General features: G+C 41.3%; 1 protein-coding gene across 1 annotated transcript in view; it reads left to right on the forward strand.

Annotated features, from left to right (window-relative positions):
- Nucleotides 1-18,323, forward strand: part of RTKN2 (rhotekin 2) — an 86,025-nt gene extending 67,702 nt beyond the window's left edge. The window contains exons 11-13 of the mRNA XM_038743384.1: nt 10,173-10,338; nt 15,959-16,066; nt 17,589-18,323. Coding sequence (XP_038599312.1) covers nt 10,173-10,338; nt 15,959-16,066; nt 17,589-18,154 — 840 coding nt within the window. The 3' untranslated portion in view covers nt 18,155-18,323. The remainder of the gene's footprint in view (nt 1-10,172; nt 10,339-15,958; nt 16,067-17,588) is intronic.
- The last annotated feature ends 3,628 nt before the right edge of the window (nt 18,324-21,951 follow it).

Raw genomic sequence — 21,951 nt, forward strand, 5'->3', positions numbered from 1 at the left:
TATCTCCCCCTCTAGATTGTAAGCTGCTTGTGGGCAGGGAATGTGTCTACCAACTCTGTTGTATTGTACGCTTCCAAAGGGCTTGGTTCAGTGCTCTGCACACAAATGCTTAATAAATACCATTGATTGTTCTAAAAGAGCAGTGAGATTTCCCAAATTAGTCAGCAATCTCACCTTTCATTTTTAAGATGGTGAGAATGGTGGTGACTTAAGCGGTACTACAGAATTTTCTTAGTTTTGCTTATGTTGAGGAGGCAAAGCAGTGTGGCCGAATGGAAAGAGCAGGGCTTAGGAGTCAGAGGACCTGAGTTCTAATTCAGCCTCAGCCACTTGTCTGCTGTGTGACCTTAGGCAAGTCAACTTTCTGTGCCTCACTTTCCTCAGCTATAAAAGGGGTTTGAATACTTAGGTACACCATCAGCTCTGTGTGGTATTTTTCATGGCTTAACTGAAGTAGTGACCTCATAAAGAGATGGAACTAGAACTATGTCTTCACATGCTGGTGGGTTAATCACTTGAGTTAAATATCCTAAATAGTGTTAGGTGATTTAAAGGATATCTCTGAAGTATTATTTGCCATCTCTGTCTTGGTTAAGAGTAGCAATAGCTCTATTCGTCAGGGGTGCAACAGTGGAACGTACTCCTATATTCCACCTCTGCGGCATAGAAAACACATTGAAAACTTTAGTCTTATATCAATCCCTGAAGTCTTCCATCTTTTAGGCCTTGGCATTCTTTCAGTTGTCACACACATCCTATAATTTGTTTTGGATTCCTCAACTATTGTTTCAATGAATATCTGTTTGCAGGCACAAGAGTATCTGGAAGATCTTTGATGCCTGTTGTTGGGTAGGGATTGTCTCTATTTGTTGCTGAATTGTACTTTCCAAGTGCTTTGTATAGTGCTCTGCACAGAGTAAGTGCTCAAATACAATTGATTCTCATCAAACCAGTCAGTGTTGTCTGCTAGCAGCACCTACAAATTTATGGCTGGCCAGGAGATTGTGTTTAAGAGAAATACCCATTTAAAGCATGCAGTAGTAGATGCAAATAGATTTCTTGCTCCAACAGGGCTGGTTTGGAATGGATAGAAATTTTTTTTTTTTGCAGTTGTCTTCATTTTCCAGGATGATGACTTACAGCCATTTGGATGGTTTAGATACTACTTTACACTGATAGCTCCAGGTTTAGTAGTGGAAAGATAGCTACACCTCAAGCCTGGCTGGCAGTTAATTATATATGCAGTTGGTTGTATCACTTCTTATTTGGGTGCCGCCTGAACTTTACCGTGGATTATCCTCGACTCATCTCTCTCATTCAACCCACATATTTCATATCATCTAATCCTGTCAATTCTGCCTTCAAACATTACTAAAATCCACCCTTTCTTCTCCCTCCAAACTGCTACCACAATGATCCAAGCACTTAGCCTATCAACCTCCTTGCTGACCTCCCTGCCTCCTGTCTCTCCCCACTCCAGTCTGTACTTTGCTCGGTTGCCCAGATCAATTTTCTAAAATCCATTTGGTCCATGTATCTCCACTCCTCAAAAACCTCCAGGGGTTGCTTATCCACCTCCACAACAAACAGAAGCCCTCAATCACCTTGCCCCCTCCTATATTACTTCATTAATTTCCTACTACAACACAGTATGTTCAATTCACTCCTCTAATGCCAACCTTATTGTACCTTGATTTTGTCTTGCCACTGTGCCCTTGTCCTATCTCTGGCTTGGTACTCCTTCCCCCTTCATATCTGACAGACTATTACTCACCCGACCTTCAAGGCCTTATTACAATCACATCTCCTCCAAGAGGCCATCCCCAACTAAGCCCTCATTTCCTCTACTCCCTCTCCCTTCTACATCACGCTCATATTTAAATTTGTACCCTCTTGTCACCCCACCCTTAGCTCCACAGAACTTATGTACATATCCATACTTTATTTTAATGTCTGTCTCTCCTTCTCTACTGTAAGCTCCTTGTGGGCAGGGAATACATCTACCAATTCTATTATATTGTACTCTTCCAAGCACTTAGTATAGTACTCTGCACACAGTAAGCAATAAATATGATTGAGAGTTATTTTCAGTAAGTAAATATGGTATTGGCATTTATCAACTGGTATTTAATACACATTGAGTACACCCATGCTGTATAGTTTTGCAATCTCATGTAGTCTATCAGTCAATCAATGGTATTTGAGTGCTTACTTTGTGCAAAGCTCTGTACTAAGCACTTGGGGGAGTACAATATAATAGAATTGGTCAACATGTTCACGGGTATATACATAAGTGCTGTGGGGCAGAGAGTGGAGTGAATATCAAGTGCTTAAAGTATACAGATCCAAGTGCATGAGCAACGCAGATGGGAGAATGAATAGGAAGTGGGATCTTAGCAGGGGAAGGCCTCTTGGAAGAGCTGTGATTTTAATAAAGTTTTGGAGGTGAGGAGAGTGGTGGCCTGCCATATATGGAGGGGAAGGGAGTTCCATGCCTGTGGGAGGATGTGGATAAGGGGTCTGTGGCAAGGTACACAAGATAGAGGTACAGTGAGTCAGCTGGTGTTAGAGGAGCGAAATATGCAGGCTGAGTTGTAGAAAATCAGCAAAGTAAGGTAGGAGGGGGTTAGCTGATTGAATTGTTTAAAGTCAATGGTAAGACACTTCAGTTTGTTGCAAAGATGGATGGGCAACTACCAGGGGTATTTGAGTTGGAGAGATGTGTATTAAACTTTTTTAAGAAAAATGATCCAGGCAACAGAGTCAAGTATGAAGTGGGAAGGGAGAGGAGGCAGGGTGAATTCCCAAATTTGTTTTTACATTTGATTATCAGTCCTCAGGGTGCATCAGAAATCCCCTGTGGCAATTTGTCAGGTATCACCACTTCTGTGACTAGTCTGTATACTTAGCAAGACCTCTCTTTGACAGCAGGCGATTTGCTAGATTGTTGGGGCTGCTTGGGGCCATTAACCTCTGGCCAAGACCAGAGGAGATAGAAGAGGCTTAAGTGGTAGATGTAGTGATGCTATTTTACTTAAAGCCCAATGTTCAGACAAGCGATGGATTCAGTTTGTAACCCTCATATCCTGACCTTCCTGGTGTTGGGGAAATCCAGGTGTTGCTGTTAGTATTTGCAGGTGACAGAGCAAGTCAAGAGCTGCTTTGGGAGAAGCAGCTTCTGTTGAAACGTATGGCATCTTTAGGCATCACTAATATGTCTTAGGTGGTTTGGAAGGTTTAGCATATGTATAGTGATAATAATAATAATGGTATTAATTAAGTGCTTTACAATGGGCCAATCACTGTAGTAAGCGCTGGGAAGCAGCATAGCCTGGGTCTGGGAGCACGGGCCTGGGAGTCAGAAGGTCTTGGGTTCTAATCCTGGCTCTGCCACTTGTCTGCTTTGTGACCTTGGGCAAGTCACTTCACTTCTCTGGGCCTCAGTTCTCTCATCTGTGAAATGGAGATTAAAACTGTGAGCCCCATGTGGGACACAGACTGTGTCCAACCCAATTATCTTGTAACTACCCCAACACTTAGAACAGTGCCTGGCACATAGAAAATGTTTAAATACCATAATAATTAATAATAATTAATACACAATAATCAGGTCAAACACCACCCATGTGCCAAAATGCCTGAACCATTTGTTTAAGTTTACTCCCTACTTCTTAGAGGCTTCAAGCGGAGGTTTGATGACCTCAAAAAGAAGGTTCATGTAGCCCCCTTTTTCAAAATCTGTTCGTCATCAGGAAAAAGGAACTGTGGTGCTTATAAAAGCTATTACAGTACCAGATTGTGCAGTAGTAGTCAAAAGCATTCAATTTCTACTTTGTTCTGTTTTTCTCTTCTGATGTGTACTCAGTAGGAGGTACGAGATATGTATAAGGCCAAAACAAATAAAATGCAGGTGTGATGTGCCCACAATGGTCAGAATCCAGGAAGAGATTGGGGAATCTTCAAGCGTGGCCTGAGGGCTAGGCCCAACCCATGTTGACCATCACCCCAGCAGATTCATCCTAAGTAACCCAGAAGAGTTTGGGCATCACCATAATTGTTCATTAATATCAGGAAAAGACATGAGCAAGAAAAAAACCCACAGACAATGGAGAGACTCTGACTTCCTGCCCTTTTTTCCTTTTTATGGTATTTTTAAGCGCTAAATGTTTGCCAGGCACTGTACTAAGCACTGGGATAGATACAAGCTAATTAGGGTGGGTACAGTTCATGTCTCAATTGGAGCTTACTGTATTTTTCCTTAACTGAGGAACAGAGAAGTGAAGTGACTTGCCCAAAGTCACACAGCAGATAAGTGGTGGTTGTGGAATTAATACCCAGGTCCTTCTGAATCCCAGGACCGTGCTCTATCCACCAGACCACACTGCTGATAGGCATGCTAGAAGCTGGGCCTAAAAACCCCCCAAAATAATTATGAGCATGGCAGAGGATTTTTTTAAATAAATTATTTTTACTGGAACAAGTGTGCTTAATTATTACTAGAGGGAAATAATAATAATATAATAAAAGTAATAATAATGGCATTTGTTAAGCACTAAGTGCAAGGCACTCTACTAACTGCTGGGGTGGAGAGAAGCAGCGTGGCTCAGTGGAAAGAGCATGGGCATGGGCTTTAGAGTCAGAGGTCATGGGTTCAAATCCCAGCTCCGCCAACTGTCAGCTGTGTGACTTTGGGCAAGTCGCTTAACTTCTCTGTGCCTCACTTACCTCATCTGTAAAATGGGGATTAAAACTGAGCCCCATGTGGGACAACCTGATCACCTTGTAACCTCCCCAGTGCTTAGAACAGTGCTTTGCACATAATAAGTACTTAACAAATACCATTATTATTATTATTATTATACAAGCAAATTGGGTTGGACACAGTCCCTGTCCCAAGTGGGGCTCACAGTCTCAATCCCTATTTTACAGATGAGGTAACTGAGGGCTAGTGAAGTGACTTGCCCAAGGTGGCACAGCAGACAAGTGGCAGAGCCAGGATTAGAACGCATGATCTTCTGATTCCCATGCCCATGCTCTATCCATTACACTATGCTGCTTCTCAAAATCCTAGGGATAGTTCATAATACATTCCTGATAGAGAAGCACTGTGGCTTAGCAGAAAGAGCCCAGGCTTGGGAGTCAGAGGTCATGGGTGGTAATCCCAGTTATGCCACTTATCAGCTGTGTGACTTTGGGCAAGTCACTTAACTTCTCTGTGCCTCAGTTGCCTCATCTGTAAAATGGAGATTAAGATTGTGAGCCCCACGTTGGTCAAACTGATCACCTTGTATCTACCCCAGCACTTAGAACAGTGCTTGGCAAACAGTAAGTGCTTAAATACTATCATCATCATCATTAGGGTGGATATCAAGGAGGGTAATTGTAAAACAATATGTTACCACTGTTGGAGACAGAATACTGATCTGAAGGGGCAAGTGATGGTATTTCATAATTTCTTAGAGGAACTGTGGAGTGGATAAAAGAAAACAATGGGAAATCCACATGTACAGACAGCACTCTTCTCATTTCCCTTCAACCCCATGGTCTCTCTCTTGATCACCCCCACTTTAACGGGAATGTTGACCACCACCACCCCTAGATGGGTGGCAGGGTAAAAGCTATCCTAAGAGTCTTTTTTGCAAGAGCAACTAGCCTGTAAGTATAGTAGTGCCAAGAGGGAGAAAACTAGCCCCGGTAACCTGTAGCATAATGACAGAGGCCCAGAACGGTGGAGAAGCAAACATAGACTTTCAAGAGATTAGCATAACGATTTTGAAGCTAAGAAAATGATTAGAGAGTCGGTAATGTAAGAGATACCTGGGTGTTACTGTTTCAGAGTGAAATATTTTGCTTTAAGTAGAATATGATCTTTAAAAAAATTGTACTTGTTGCAGAGTATCCTCCATGCTAATTCATTCATTCAATCGTGTTTATTGAGCACTTACTGTTCGCAAAGCACTGTACTAAGTGCTAGGAAAGTACAATTTGGCAACAAATAGAGACAATCCCTACTCAATAATGGGCTCACAGTCTAGAAGGGAGAAGACAGACAACAAAACAGGTAGACAGGCATCAATAGCATCAATATAAATAGAATTATAGATATGTACCCATCATTAATAAAATAAATAGAATAATAAATATATACATATATACACACAAGTGCTGTGGAGCGGAGAGGGGGGTAGAGCAGAGGGAGGGAGTCAGGGCGATGGGAAGGAGGAGTGGAGGAAAAGGGGGGCTCAGTCTGGGAAGGCCTCCAGGAGGAGCTGTGCCAAGATCCGCCCTTTCCTCTCCATCCATACCGCTACCCTGCTCATTCAAGCTCTCATCCTATCCCGTCTGGACTACTGCATCAGCCTTCTCTCTGATCTCCCATCCTCGTGTCTCTCTCCACTTCAATCCATACTTCATGCTGCTGCCCGGATTATCTTTGTCCAGAAACGCTCTGGGCATATTACTCCCCTCCTCAAAAATCTCCAGTGGCTGCCAATCAATCTGCGCATCAGGCAGAAACTCCTCACCCTGGGCTTCAAGGCTGTCCATCACCTCGCCCCCTCCTACCTCTCCTCCCTTCTCTCCTTCTACAGCCCAGCCCGCTAATCTCCTCACCGTACCTCGTTCTCGCCTGTCCCGCCATCGACCCCCGGCCCATGTCATCTCCCGGGCCTGGAATGCCCTCCCTCTGCCCATCCGCCAAGCTAGCTTTCTTCCTCCCTTCAAGGCCCTGCTGAGAGCTCACCTCCTCCAGGAGGCCTTCCCAGACTGAGCCCCTTCCTTCCTCTCCCCCTCGTCCCCCTCTCCATCCCCCCATCTTACCTCCTTCCCTTCCCCACAGCACCTGTATATATGTATATATGTTTGTACATATTTATTACTCTATTTATTTATTTATTTTACTTGTACATATCTATTCTATTTATTTTATTTTGTTAGTATGTTTGGTTTTGTTCTCTGTCTCCCCCGTTTAGACTGTGAGCCCACTGTTGGGTAAGGACTGTCTCTATATGTTGCCAATTTGTACTTCCCAAGCACTTAGTACAGTGCTCTGCACATAGTAAGTGCTCAATAAATACGATTGATTGATTGATTGATTGATTCAGTAGGGCTTTGAAGGGGAAAATGTGCTAGTTTGGCAGATGTGGAGGGGAGGGCATTCCAGGCCAGAGGTAGGATGTGGGCCAGGGGTCGACAGCAGGACGGGCGAGAACGAGGTACAGTGAGGAGGTTAGTGGCAGAGGAGCGAAGTGTGCAGGCTGGGCTGTAGAAGGCGAGAAGGGAGGTAAAGTTCGGGGGGGCAAGGTGATGGAGAGTTTTGAAGCCACTAGTGAGGAGTTTTTGCTTGATACGAAGGTTGATAGGCAACCACTGGAGACTTTTGAGGAGGGGGCTGACATGCCCAGAGCGTTTCTGTAGAAAGATAATCTAGGCCGCAGAGTGAAGTGTAGACTGAAGTGGGGAGAGACAGGAGGCTGGGAGATCAGAAAAGATGCTGATGCAGTAATCCAGTTGGGATATGATAGGTGATTGTAGGAATTTATTACTTCAATCCTGGGAAAAATAGAGCCAGTATGGGCCTAGGTTAATTATGCTCAAATATAGACAAAAGGCCTTAACAACTTGAATACACTTAACAACTACAAGTGTTCTGATTCTGCTGCAAAATTATAATAATTCAACACTTCCTTCACTCATCTAGATTTAGAGGGATAAAGGACTTCTCTCTCTAGCAAGATGGCACAGGGTTGGGAGTTAGAGGGCTTGGGTTCTCTCACATACCTGTTGCCTGACTTTGAATAATCAATCCATCAATGCTATTTATTCACTAAATCGTATTTATTGAGCACTGACTTTGTGTAAGCACTGTACTAAGCGCTTGGAGCTAACAGCTCTGTGCTAAGAACTAGGGAGAATGCAAGAGAACTGGTAGACAGAATCCCAGCTACAAGGAACTTATAGTCTAGAAGGGGTGACTTGACATTAAAATGTTACCAAAAGGGAAATGGAAGAGTTTAGGAGTATCGTTCTGTGCTGTGGGGCTGAGGTGAGTATCCAATTGCATAAAAATTACAGCTCAAGTGCATAGGTGATGGAGAAGGGAAGGTGAACGGGTTAGGGGCATGAGTTGTTAATCAGGGAAAGTCTCTTAGAGAAGTTATTTTAATAGGGCTTTGAAGATGGGGAGAGTGGTAGTCACTTAACTTCTCTATGCCTCAGTTTTCCCTTCTATATAATGGGGATTCAATACATGTTCTCTGGGTTCTAATCTCAGCTCCGCCACATCAGTCAATCAGTAGCATTTATTGAGCACTTATTGTGTGCAGAGAGCACTGTACTAAGCACTTGAGAGAGTACAACATAGAGTTGGTAGACACATTCCCTGCCCACAGCAAGCTTACCGTCTAGAAGATGTCTGCTGTGTGATCTTGGGCAAGTCACTGAACTTCTCTGTGCCTGTTACCTCATCTGTAAAATGGAGATCAAGACTGTGACCAATCTGATTAACTTGTATCTATCCCAGGACTTAGAACAGTGCTTGGTACATAGCGCTTAACAAGTATCATTATTATTTCCCCTCCCCCCCACTAGACTATGAGTTTCATGTGGGATAGGGACTGTGTCTGAGTGGAATATCTTGTGTCTAGCCCCTCTAGACAAGCCTGTTGTGGGCAGGGATGGCCTATTTTTATTGCCATATTGTAATAACAATGATGGTGTTTGTTAAATGCTTACTATGTGCCAAGCACTGTTCTAAGTGCTGGGGTAGATATAAGGTTATGTGGTTGTCCCACATGGGGCTCATAGTCATAATCCCCATTTTACAGATGGGTTAACTGAGGCACAGAAAAATTAAGTGATGTGCCCAAAGTCACACAGCTGACAAGTGGAGGAATCAGGATTAGAACCCACAACATCTGACTCCCAAGGCCGTGCTCTTTCCACTGAGCCATGCTGCTTCTCTTTCCAAGCGCTTAGTATAGTGCTCTGCACACAGTAAGTGTTCAATAAATGATTGAATGAATGAATAGTGGAGTGCTTTGTACGTAAAGCAAAACAGATGCCACAGTTATCACCATCATCATCTCTATCTTCTACCCGCCCTGCCTCCCCACCAAAAAAAAAAAAAAAAGAAAGAAAACCTTCAACTATGTCTAAATGTGGATTTCTAAGTGTGAATTCAAGGGATAGTTGCTCACAGGTAGACTACATGACTGCCAGAGAATTAGCATAAAGCCAGCTACATTGAGAGTAGCAGAATTTCTTCCTATTGGCTTCCGTGAGAGCCCCCTCGTTTAATGTTTTGGGGCTGGAGTATGTTGGGGTGTTGCTGTGCCAAATAATTTGGGGAAGGAAGTGACAGTCTCCCTGCCTCTTCTACCCAGCACAGATGCTTGCTATTGCCTTGGCCCATGCTTCCCCCTCCTCCCTCCCTCCACCTCTCCCCTCCTTCCCCCAGAACAACACACTCCTCTTCCACAGGGATTAGATTTAGGTTGATGAGATTGGTGCGTTTCAGCAATCCATTTGAAAAAATATTCTTTAATTCAGTTTTTCATAGAAGGAAATATTTTACTAGTCTTTAGTTATTTTGTTGAAAGTGAATGTTACATTTGGAGTAAATGTTAAATAACTTTCTAAAGATATTTCCCTACAATGGATTCTATTATTGTTTTACTCAAACTATTCATATATATATGCACCAATATTGGAATAAGAAGCACACATTACTGATTCTTTTCCATTTTATTACTGTTAGAAATATAGCTAACATCTGTATTCCAGTTAGGACATGCAGTACTTGTTTTATTACAGGTTTTTAGAGGAATTTATTAAAGACTGCACAATCCTACTCCCAGACGGCAAAAGATCAAAACAGAGGCGATATTTTAATCTTGAGGAATTTTGCATTTGGCAGTAGGCATACTGTATTTTTAATGTTGCTATTCATTGCTAAAAGAATTTGTGATATGAATGTAAATTTTTGAGTATTGAAAAATCAGTTCCAGGTCTTTGGATCCTTTTGAAGTTGGATCGATCATCAGCCAGATTTATAATTGTATCCTTTATAAATGTACTAACTAAACGGTATAATTTCAAGAACTGAAGTCTTGTGGTTTGTGCAATAACTGATTACAGTGTTATACGTGGGTTTGTTGTATCTTAATTTTTAGGAAACGAGAATCCGGGCAATGGATAAGGATGCCAAGAAAAGGACTAATAACTTTTCTGTTATTAACCCATTGGCTGGACAGGCTGCAACTCAAGTTTTTGCAGCTGATGATCGAGAAGAACTTCAGAAGTGGATGGAAGCATTTTGGCAGCATTTCTTTGATCTTAGTAAGTAGACAGTTTGGGCCTTCTAGTAATTTAGCTGGTGAGCATCAAAGGAACCTTGGCACAATCTGAGTTTAAAAATTATATCCTAATCCTGTAATTTGTATAGAAGAGGAAAAGAAATTACTTTTCATGCCTTGGAGCTGATAAGTATTGTCAGTGGTCTTTGGAATCGTAAGATTTCTACCCCTTGAGTCCCAAACGTTCAATAAATGAGGTTTAAGCTCCTCAAAACTATGTGATTTGAGCTTCCATAGTAACCAAGAGGTAAAAACAGTTTTAAATAGTCCAGAGAATCCCAGGTCAAGGCCATCAAACAGCCCCACTTAACACTTTTTCATGTTCTCAACCTAAATCCTTTCATATTTCCATATTTTGGCTCTAAACATTTAGCGCAAAGTACAGTGCTCCAGTGCTGAGTCTGGTGTTCTCCTCACAGTAAGTGCTCAGTATATGCTATTCCTACTAAACGCAAATTGCATTTCATGAATGTCTTATTTCTTGCACCTGTCAGTCTCTTGTCTGTCACCCTTATTAAAAGGTAAAGCTCCTTGAAGACAGGAATCATGTCTCTTGTATTCTTCCAAGTGTTTGCTACTGTTCCACAAACAATGGGCATTCAATGAATACTACTGGTTGAAAAGAAGGCTTTTAATTCATTCAATCAAATTTACTGAGCGTTTACTGTGTGCAGAGCACTGTACTGAGTGCTCGGACCAAATGACACCTGCCTTTTCAAAATAAGTGAACTTGTAGTATCCAAATGTAAAGATCATTGGGTGAGTTCACAAGTAATGTTTATTACTAACAACGTTAAATCTTTATTTCTAAAATTCGCATCAAAATGACGGGCCAACTTATCACATTTCATTCATTCATTCAATCGTATTTATTGAGTGCTTACTGTGTGCAGAGCACTGTACTAAGCGCTGGGGAAGTACAAGTTGGCAACATATAGAGATGGTCCCTATCCAACGGGCTCACAGTCTAGAAACATTTCTAACTAAAACATTAAAGAGCCTATCAGTTGAGCTGTTTTAAAAACAAACTCTTCTGTTCCCTCTAAAAAATGTATGTGCCTGTGGAGTGGGTGGCAAGTGAGTCTTGTGTCTCCCCTCCACCACTTTCTGCATTCTCTGGGAGTCAGTGTGGCTAGTGGAAAAAGAACAGGCCTGGGATTCAGAGGCCTTGGGTAGTCTTGGGCAAGTCACCTAACTTCTCTATGCCTTAGTTACCTCATCTGCAAAGTGGGGATTCAATACCTTTTCTCCCTCCTACTTACTCAGTGAGCCCCATAGACAAGATTGAGTTCAAGTGAGTAGATTGGCATTAAAGGAGCCAAGTGCATGGACTGGATTATAGTAGGAATTCAGTTATGTATGCTAAGAGAAGCAACATAATAATAATAATAATAATGGCATTTATTATTAGAAAGCACTGTTCTAAGCGCTGGGGAGGTTACAAGGTGATCAGGTTGTCCCACGGGGGGGGCTCACAGTCTTAATCCCCATTTTACAGATGAGGGAACTGAGGCCCAGAGAAGCTAAGTGACTTGCCCAAAGTCACACCGCTGACAATTGGCAGAGCCGGGATTTGAACCCATGATCTCTGACTATATTTTATTTTGTTAGTGTGTTTGGTTTTGTTCTCTGTCTCCCCTTTTTAGACTGTGAGCCCACTGTTGGGTAGGGACTGTCTCTATATGTTGCCAACTTGTACTTCCCAAGCGCTTAGTACAGTGCTCTGCACACAGTAAACGCTCAATAAATGTAATTGATGATGATGATGATGATGACTCCAAAACCCGTGCTCTTTTCCACTGAGCCATGCTGCTTCTCCAACATGGCCTTGGTGGAAAGAGCACAGGCCTGGGAGTCAGAGGACCTAGGTTCTAACTGCTCCTCTACTACTTGTCTGCTCTGTGACCTTGGGCAGGTCATGTAACTTCTTTACGCCTCAGTTCCCTCATGCAAAATGGGATTTAAGACTGTGAACCCAGTGTGGGACGGGGACTGTGTCCAATCTGATTACCCCATCACTTAGTACAGTGCCTGGTACACAGTAAACACTTAACAAATACCATAAGAAAATGAGCTACAGAGCTGATTTGAGTGCCCTGAAGCCGAGGTTAAGGAGCTTCCATTCAATGGTGGAGAAGCAGCGTGGCTTAGTGGATAGAGCACGGGCCTGGGACCCAGAAGGACCTGGGTTCTAATCCCGGTTCCACCACTTCTCTGCTGGATGACCTCAACTTTTCACTTTTCTGTGCCTCAGTTACCTCAACTGTAAAATGGGGATGAAGACTGTGAGCCCAGTGTGGAACAGGGAATGTGTCCAACCTGAATAGCTTGTATCTACCCCAGAGCTTAGAACAGTGCTTGGCACATAGTAAGTGCTTAATAAATACCATCTTTATTATTGTTATACTGAAGTGAATAGGCCGTTACTGGGAGGGTGTCCTGGTTGCTTCCCAAAACTGGGCCCTTGCCTGGAGTGACAGTTGACAGCAGCGCCCTCTCCATGGACACATATCGGGGCAGAGAGAAAAATGCCAGGCAACTGAGAAGTCATCCCAGAGGACCACGGGGCCTGCAAGAACCCTGAACCAGCTTCCACTCCATCTTGCCTCACCACAGATCCTACAGTGTATGTACATAGCTGGAGAGAAGTATTCTATGCCAGCACAGATTTACCTAATCCCATGCGTGCTTCCCTTCCCCGGCTTAACAGTTAGTTAATAAAAGGCAAGAATTTAGGTAATCAGTCAATCATTGGTATTTATTGAATGCTTATTGTGTTCAGAGCACTAGACCTGGCTCCACCACTTGTCTGCTGTGTGACCTTGGGCAAGTGACTTCACTTCTCTGGGCCTCAGTTCCCTCATCTGTAAAATGGGGATTGAGACTGTGAGCCCCATGTGGGACAGAAACTGTGTCCAAACTGATTTGCTTGTCTCCACCCCAGGGCTTAGTACAGTGCTGGGCACATAGTAAGTGCTTAGCAAATACCATAATAACAGTAATAATAATACTAAGCACTTGGGAAAGTAGAGTATAATAAAGTTGGTAGACGTGATCTGTGTCCACAAGGAGCTTACAATCTATAGGCAAACAACAAGTAGATTGGATCTTTTGCCTCACTTAAACTATATTAGACATGAAGAGAATTATGAAGTCCTTTAAGTCATAACTAGCAGGCTTGAGTGGGTTTAAGGAGAAAGGTGTGGACACAGTTTTTTGTGCCAAAGCATGGATTGAACGAGGATGTCTGCTTTTTTTAAAAAAAAAACAAACATTTATGGGCTTCGGCATTCTGCCAAGATTCCCAGTAGTTAGCTGTTTCAGCATGCATGGAAACAGCTGATGGATTCTGGGCAGAAGGCTCAGGGCTCCAAAGTAACTGATGCCTGCTAGCCACTGCAGAAGTGAGCATCAGTCCATGGTAGCTTCTGCTGCTGTAGCAGCTATTCCATTGGTCAGTGGGCACAGGAATGCACCACATGTCATAGGTCAGTGCTGATGAAACAACCAATCATGTCATCAGGTTTCCACCCATCAGCCTACCACAAGCCCATGGCAACATCCACACTTACAGACTATATAAAATAGAGAGAGAGAGAGAGATTATAAATATCAGGATCTTATTCAAAATAAAGCCACTAGTTTAAAGTGAAGCAAATCGTGTGATCTGATAATGCAGTGAGAAAATTCTGGACTTTAAAATGTGTGCAGGACTGTAGAAATGCAAAAGTCAACCTTGCCCCAAATTTGGTCTACAAAATATTTGGAGGTTTTACCATTCCAGCAAAAAAGAAAAAGTTAAGCCTTCTGCTCTACTTTGCATTGTTCAGCCTATCATTTGAATGGTATTCCAGTTTGGTGTGCCCCATTTTAAAAGGAACTTGGGAAACCATAGATGGTCCAGAAAAAAAAATTCAAAAATGATTGAAGTAGGGGAAAATTGGTCCTCTGAAGAAAAGTAGTGAGAAGAAAAACCTAAGAGGAGACTTAATAACAGTGAAGAGGATGTTCACCTGCTGTTTTGCTCATCCACAAAGTACCAAACAAGAGAAGATTACTTTAAATTATAGCAAGGGAAATTTCAATTGGACATAAATAACTTATTTACTGTAAGAAGTAGAAAATACTGGAACTGGCTTTTGAGAATAAGGTTGGGGAGGATCTCCCTGGAGATTTTGGTTAACAATGAATAGACAAATCATCTGTTACACTGGTTTAGTGATTCATCTGCCTGAAGTCAGAGGAACAGACCAGATGCTCTCTTGATGTCTCTCTCAGTCCGATGATTCTTTGATTTTGCTAGAGATCTTAGCTTCAGGCTTTTATTCCATTTCCAAATTCTATAAAGCATGTTCATCTTTGTTATGCTGTACATTTTTTTTGTTTTTCATGTTAACTGCTCTCCTTAAAATGGAGGATTTAGAAGTGGAAAATGTTTTCGAGTAAATTTGGAGTAAAACAAAAGTTTGCAGATGATTCACAAACTGAAAAAGAAATATCTTGAAAAAAATTCCACTTTCAGTTAAGCAACAGAAAACTGGTCAAACAGGATCTTTAGTCTCGGAGCCTTGGTGTTAGTTTTAGAACATAATGATATAGAGAACCGTAGATCACATTTTCCACAAAAAGATAAGTGCCGATTGTATTTACTATCGTAATGGTATTAAAAAAATTGAAAGCCTCCTGAACAGGGATAAGATGTCTTTGTGTGGCAGGATTGCCACTTAATTGGTAATCAGCGAAGAGAAACCTCAGGGGTTGAAAACACAATTTGTCTTTCTCACAAGCCTTTAGCTGTTGAAACTGGATCCTCATATTACAAATATTTAATTATTAAAAATCCTCTCAAAATATTTGGTCAAGTTGAAAATCTATTGTATGATCCTCGTTCCCTTTTACCCCCTTACTAAAATAAGTTTTTTAGTTTTATATTAATGGCATTCACAAAAAATTCATAGGTCTCAGAATATAGATAATTATTTTAGATATTAAAGCAACAATTTAAGACCAGTTTCATTTCTTCAGCTTGTAAGCTCCTTTTCCAGACTCTACACTTCTGGTGTCCAGGGAATGCGTCTGTTGTTATTTACTCTCCCAAACACTTTATTACAGTGCTCTCTGCACACAATTAAGTGCTCAATAGGTACCACTAATTTTGTTACATATTGCTATTGTCAAAACCTTAATCATATTTCAAGGCCACCTGCGTTTACTTTTTTTTACCCTTAGGTAATTTTGTCTTGACTAATTTGTTTTTAATTTTGATTGTATGAAAGCATTGTTTTTTAAACGATGTTAAAAGTGAATTTTTTTAACTCGTGATTAAAATATAAAAAGTGATCACTATCCTGTTAATCTAGCAAGGGAATTTAGCAATGAACTCGAGACTATGGCTTATTAACTGTACACAGAATTTTCATCTTTTTCATGTTGTTCTTAGGATTTCAGCTTTAAGAACAAGGACTGTCACTATTTCATCAAAGCTATGCTTTTCAGATCTATTCCAGATGTGACCATATAGCCAATACAATTTATGGTATCTATTTCAAGTAAAGCATACAAATTTACATATATATTTTAGTCTAATCTGTTTTCTCTCTCAGGCCAGTGGAAACATTGCTGTGAAGAACTTATGAAAATTGAGATTATGTCACCACGGAAACCACCTCTGTTCTTAACAAAAGAGGCGACCTCAGTCTACCATGATATGAGTAAGTGGGATTGTCTTTTGCAAGCTGCAGGGTAACAAAAACAACATTGCCTTTATTCAAACCGCTTGTTCTTTTGACATTAAAATACTGAATTTTTCAGGGGCAGTCAAGAAGAATGAAAAACGGACAAGGATTTTGTACCACGTAGTTCATGTTTAATATATGAATTAATAATACAACATTAATGAATACACATTTTTCATAGCTGGAATGTTTAAGATCAAACAAATTCATGGCTTTGGTATGAATAAAAGAGCAGAGGAAATAAGCATTAACTCGGAGTAGCTGATAATTTCAAAAATGAAAGCCTACAGTATTCTATTCTGAAATGCAGTTGTATACTGTAATCTTTGCTCTGCTCTATTAAATTCATTTTAAGTGATGTTAGCAAATGAATATTAATGAATCAAAAGCTTTCATCTTTGGCCAAAAATTTGAAATGTTTGATTCTTAGAGAAATTTGAGACTTCTAGGCTCATTGTCTAGGAGATATTTAGCCTTGTTCTTTTCTGTGCAGTTGACTATTAACTATGCACCTTTGTAGGCTTGATGGGAGATAGGCTGGGAACCCAGAACCTCTCTTTATTCTCCCCAGTACATCCCTGGCCAGGGTAGAAAATATCATATCTTCCCAAGACTCCTGAGAGAAAAGATAAGATGAAGTTACCTACCTGTTGAGCATATGCCTGTCCATACTATTCTGGGTCAATAATACGTGTTCAGTCCCAGACGGTATTTAAGTGCTTACTATGTGCCAAGCACTGTTCTGAGCACTGGGATAGATACAAAGTTATCAGGTTGTCCCACATGGGGCTCGCAGTTTTAGTTCCCATTTTACAGATAAGGTAGCTGAGGCACTGAGAAGTTAAGTGACTTGCCCAAAGTCACACAGCTGACAAGTTGCAGGGCTGGGATTAGAAGGGCCTTCCCCTTGTGGGTAGGAGGGAAAAGATTTTTCCCTTCAATTTGAGTCTATCTTCAGCAATAGCTTCAGGAGAGTATCAGGCCAGCCAGTCCAGACCCAAACCCATTGGTTCAGCCAATATCACAGCTGTCTGTAGTTAAAGTCCCCATCAAGAAGCAAAAAATTGGGCTTTCATTGGTTTAGGTTCCTGCGGTGGAATAATCAGTACCCAAAATGTGTATACCCTTTCCACATTTGAAAGAGCCAGCTCAGCATTACTGCTGGACAGTATGACAGAAGCTCAACTGCATTGCTCTCCTCCCTATTCTGCTTAGCACTTCTGACCTCTGAGGAAGCTTTGCTTTTCTCTCAAATGCAACTGTGTAAACACACCTTTTAACAGTTTATCTCCCTAGTTCCAGGGAGAGAATAGGTTCGTTTTAATTTTCTTTTAAGTAACGCTATTTTAATATTTTCTAAACGAACATTTTGTTACATCTTTCAAGCCTACAGTTTTCCCGGGTCATTTTGGATAGTCCATTCAGGAATTCCAACAGAGTGAAGTGTCTATGGCTTTTGGGTTTTAGCATCTGTTAAAGTGCTTTGAATTCATTTTAGGCATCGACTCTCCACTGAAACTCGAGAGCTTAACGGACATAATACAGAAGAAAATTGAAGAGACTAACGGGCAGTTCCTCATTGGTCAACAGGAAGAATCAGCATCTCCTCCATGGGCTGCACTGTTTGACGGCACCCATGAAATGATCATCCAGAAACACGGGGTCATGGTCAGTGCGAGCGACACTTCAAACCCTAGTGATGGGAAGGGCAAGAAGCGACGAGCTCCTCTTCCCCCTCCTAAGTCTCCGTCCATCCTGAAAGCCCAGACAAGTCCAGATAGATTTGACGAGGAAAATTTCTGGGAAAAAGCAGGTGTCACATATAGGACCTCATCTTCAAATTCCAAATTATCCTCCTTGATGCACCAGTTTCAGAAACCCATCGCTGCCCCTCGAAAACTATTTCCTAGCAAGAAAGTCAGCTTAAATGACAGTGAAAGCATGACAACTTTGAGCATTGGAACCACTAAAGCAGATTCAGAAGCCAAGCCAGTGCCAGCTCCTAGGCAGAAATCTTTCAAAGGTATACTAGACCCTAGGTCCTGGCTGCAGTCTCAGGTGTAACACTTTGTATGCTTAAAGCCTATCAGGTATTTGGCTTCACTGACATGTATACTTAATAGCACCTTGAAGCATTCAACATCCAGAGTATTGGAAGAGGAAGGTACATATTTGTAGTAAAATCTTGGTGCCAAGTAGTATTGACTTGTATCCACAACTGGTATCATTAAACTGTAAGAAAATTGTAATTCGACAATGGAAAAATCTGATTTCTATTGTAGAATCCAAGGATACAGGTCATTTCCCAAGCACAGTGGATAACATAATATTTAAGCCAGATTCTGAAAATACCCTCCAAGGAGGCCAACTTTTCATTTTGAGTATGGGGGTGAACTTGTGGGCAGAGCTTTGTGGGAACAGGGGAGGAAGAATGGAAGGAGAGAGAATGAGGGGTGGGAAGAAGAACCAAAAGGTACAACCTGCCACCTTTTCATTGATTGATAATAATAATAATAATAATGACATTTGTTAAGTGCTTACTATGTGTGAAGCACTGTTCTAACACAGGAGGGGTACAAGGTGATCAGGTTGTCCCACGTGGGGTTCACATTCTTAATCCCCATTTTACAGATGAGGGAACTGAGGCACAGAGAAGTCAAGTGACTTACCCAAAGTCAGACAGCTGACAGTGGCGGAGCTGGGATTAGAACCCATGACCTCTGGTTTACTGTGTGCAGAGCACTGTACTAAGCACTTGGGAAAGTACAATATAGCAGTAGAGTGGCAATCTCTGCCCACAGTGAGCTCACTGTCTGGGGTTGGGGGGAGACAAACATCAATACAAATAAATAGACATCAATATAAACAAAATTACAGATTATACATAAGCGCACCTTTTTTCTCCACACCTTTTCCTCTGGATCTCACTGGGATTGGGCCCCAGCAGCCCCAAACCCTGGAGATGAACACCCATAGCTGCCCTCACTCTCTACCACATGTCCCACAGGACTACGCAAGCACCGTCACTTTTAGTCAGGGTACACTAACCAGTCACAGCCATGACTGTTGTGTCAGCTGATCCTGGTCTGGCAGCAACTCCAGTGGGGTGACGTATTCTTGCAGAACACCAGACTTCCATCCCCTGGTCCCTCTGCAGTATATCCACACCCAGCTCCCACTCATGTCAAAGAGGATCGTCCCCAGGCTGCACTGCGAAGAACCACAACCACCCCAGGTGCCCTTGGAAGACCAGAAACATGGCTGTGGTGTTCTCCTCTTCCTATTGCTGACAGGCTGCATGAGGTGAAGCTACCATCTTGGTCCACCTCTGATCCTTTTCCAACTCTGGAAGGCAAGGCAGGCTAACTACAGCTAACTACTAGGGAAGCAGCATAGCTTAGTGGAGAGAGCACAGGCCTGGGAGTCAGAAGGACCTGGGTTCTAATTCCAACTCCTCCTCAGGTCTGCTGAGTAACCTCGGGCAAGTCACTTAACTTGTCTGGTCCTCAGTTACCTCATCTGTAAAATGGGGTTTGAGTGTGAGCCCCATGTGAGACAGGCACTGTGTCCAATCTGTTCATTCATGTTTACCCCAGTGTTTAGAACAATACTTGTCACAGAGTGATCGCTTAACAAGTATCATAATTATAATAATAATAATCATTATTATTATTACAGCTGCCTATCTTGCCCACAAAACTGTAGGAGCAAGGCTAATGACATCACCCCAAGGAGACCGTGAAGTTCATTCATTGTCGTATTTATTGAGCGCTTACTGTGTGCAGAGCTCTGTAGTAAGTGCTTGGAAAGTACAATTCGGCCACAAATAGAGACAGTCTCTACCTAACAACGGGCAAGTGCATGCATGTGTTACTACTCTACGAAAGAACCTACCTACATAAGTGCATAACCTATGCAGGTGCTGATTTGAGGGAGAGTAGGAACCTATATGTTTGGCTTTAAAGATGGAAATGTTTGTGCTGTGGCCTAATTTATTTAGCATTTCAGTCCTCTGCAATTTGTCACCTTCACTGAATTGCCAGTAATGAAAAATATCTGGTTAAATAATAAGGAAGATAGAATTTGAAATCAGTCATTATAAAATGTATTTTCATAAAGCCCTGAATTCCAGTACCCACCCAACTAAATGTTTCTCAATATTTTAGAATTCTCATATAATATTTTGTGGGCTACAAATTATTGTCAATTGTAATTTATAGACCTTTTATCATTCCTGGCATGCATTCTGTAGTATTGTAAATTTTTTAAATGAAGAATTCAGTGCTGCCTAAACTGAATTCCCTAATGGGCCTGTAGTTCCCCCTGATCTTTTGACATAATTTAAAAAAAAATGAAATAGTAAACTGTTAGTTTAAAGAAATAGTATAATGTAGAGAAACAGTACATATAATTTCCCACTAATAAATTAAAGACTAATTTGTTTTATAACAATGTACTTTCCTGTTATTAACCAGTAGGTAGCTTGAAAGTTTAAAGCAACTTTTACATTTAGTCAACTCTGTTAAACAATTCCTAGTAATGTGAGAGGCCTTAAGGATGTCAGTGTAGCTGAGTTTATTCCAACGCTGGTCTATTCCATAGGGCATTCTGTCAAGCACAGAACAGCACAACTCTTCTTCCCTAATCAATAACCCACCCCATATTCCATTGAATCACCATTTGCTGAACCAAATGAAAAACTGCAGAGCTTGTACAGGCACAGTGATTACTAATCAATCAACAAATGGAGTTTGAGTGCTTACTGTGTGCAGAGCACTGTACTAAACGCTTGGGAGAGTACACTACAACAGAGTTGGTAGATAGTAGACACTCAGTGGAGACCATTGATTGACTGAAAAGCATTCTAGGCTTATTAAGAGGAAACAAACCACCATTGTTAGCGGTTGCTGTTTCCACTACACCCTGCGCCTCCCACATTCCATCCCCCAATAAAGCCAAGCATAGATTAAAGTAGAATCTTGAAGTCATTCTTTTTCAGGATTTATTCATCATTGTTAAAAGTATTTGTATTAAGCTGACTCTGTTTCTTAGTTGAAGGTTGAATAACATTTGCTTTTGTAGTCCACCCATAGTCATAATTTTTCATAGTAATAATTTCCATAGGCAGAAATTTCCATAGCAACCAATCCCAATGAAACAAACAAGATTACAAATTCGAGGGATGAATTGTAAACAGCAGGACAAGGAGTACTTCATAAGGAACAAAAATCCTGTTTTTGTGCTAATGTTTCTTAGAAGCAAGAACAAAGAGGAATTTAGAAAAATCAACCAGTTCTAAATCAGTCTGCCTGTGAGATGGGAGTAAATTGCTCACATTTGGGTAAATCCTCTGGAGCATTGGACAAATAAATTTTATTAAATGTTATTTCTAAACAATTGTAGCAGGATCAGGGCTATGTCGGTTTTATGACTTATTCAATGAAGTAAGATGGAGCTTGAAGAATAGTGAAGGGTATAGTGTCTTTTAAAAGTGTTTTCTCCATCAGTGAAATTTTGTTAACTGCATGTCTTATAGAAGTCTCTGATAATTTCTGAAAGTACTACAGTAGAACAGGCTTATCGTGCAACCATACTACTGCCTATAAATCCAAAATGCCATCCTATTGAGCCAAAATACATGAGTGCAGAAAATGCAGTATAGTTGGGTACAACTGAATTATTTCCACGGTAAATCCTGGCAAGAGAATTGCATGTAAATACACCAGAAGAGGAAAAATATTGGCTGTTAAAGCTTGTGTCAACTAGTGGGTGCACATGTGGAATAGATGAATTAGTATCCTTTGTAGCAAACTTTTCACTAAAATTGTACTGCATTTGTTTAGCATCAGAATTCAGTCATA

Source organism: Tachyglossus aculeatus, chromosome 3 (assembly GCF_015852505.1).
Source record: "Tachyglossus aculeatus isolate mTacAcu1 chromosome 3, mTacAcu1.pri, whole genome shotgun sequence".
NCBI classification, from domain to species: Eukaryota; Metazoa; Chordata; class Mammalia; order Monotremata; family Tachyglossidae; genus Tachyglossus; species Tachyglossus aculeatus.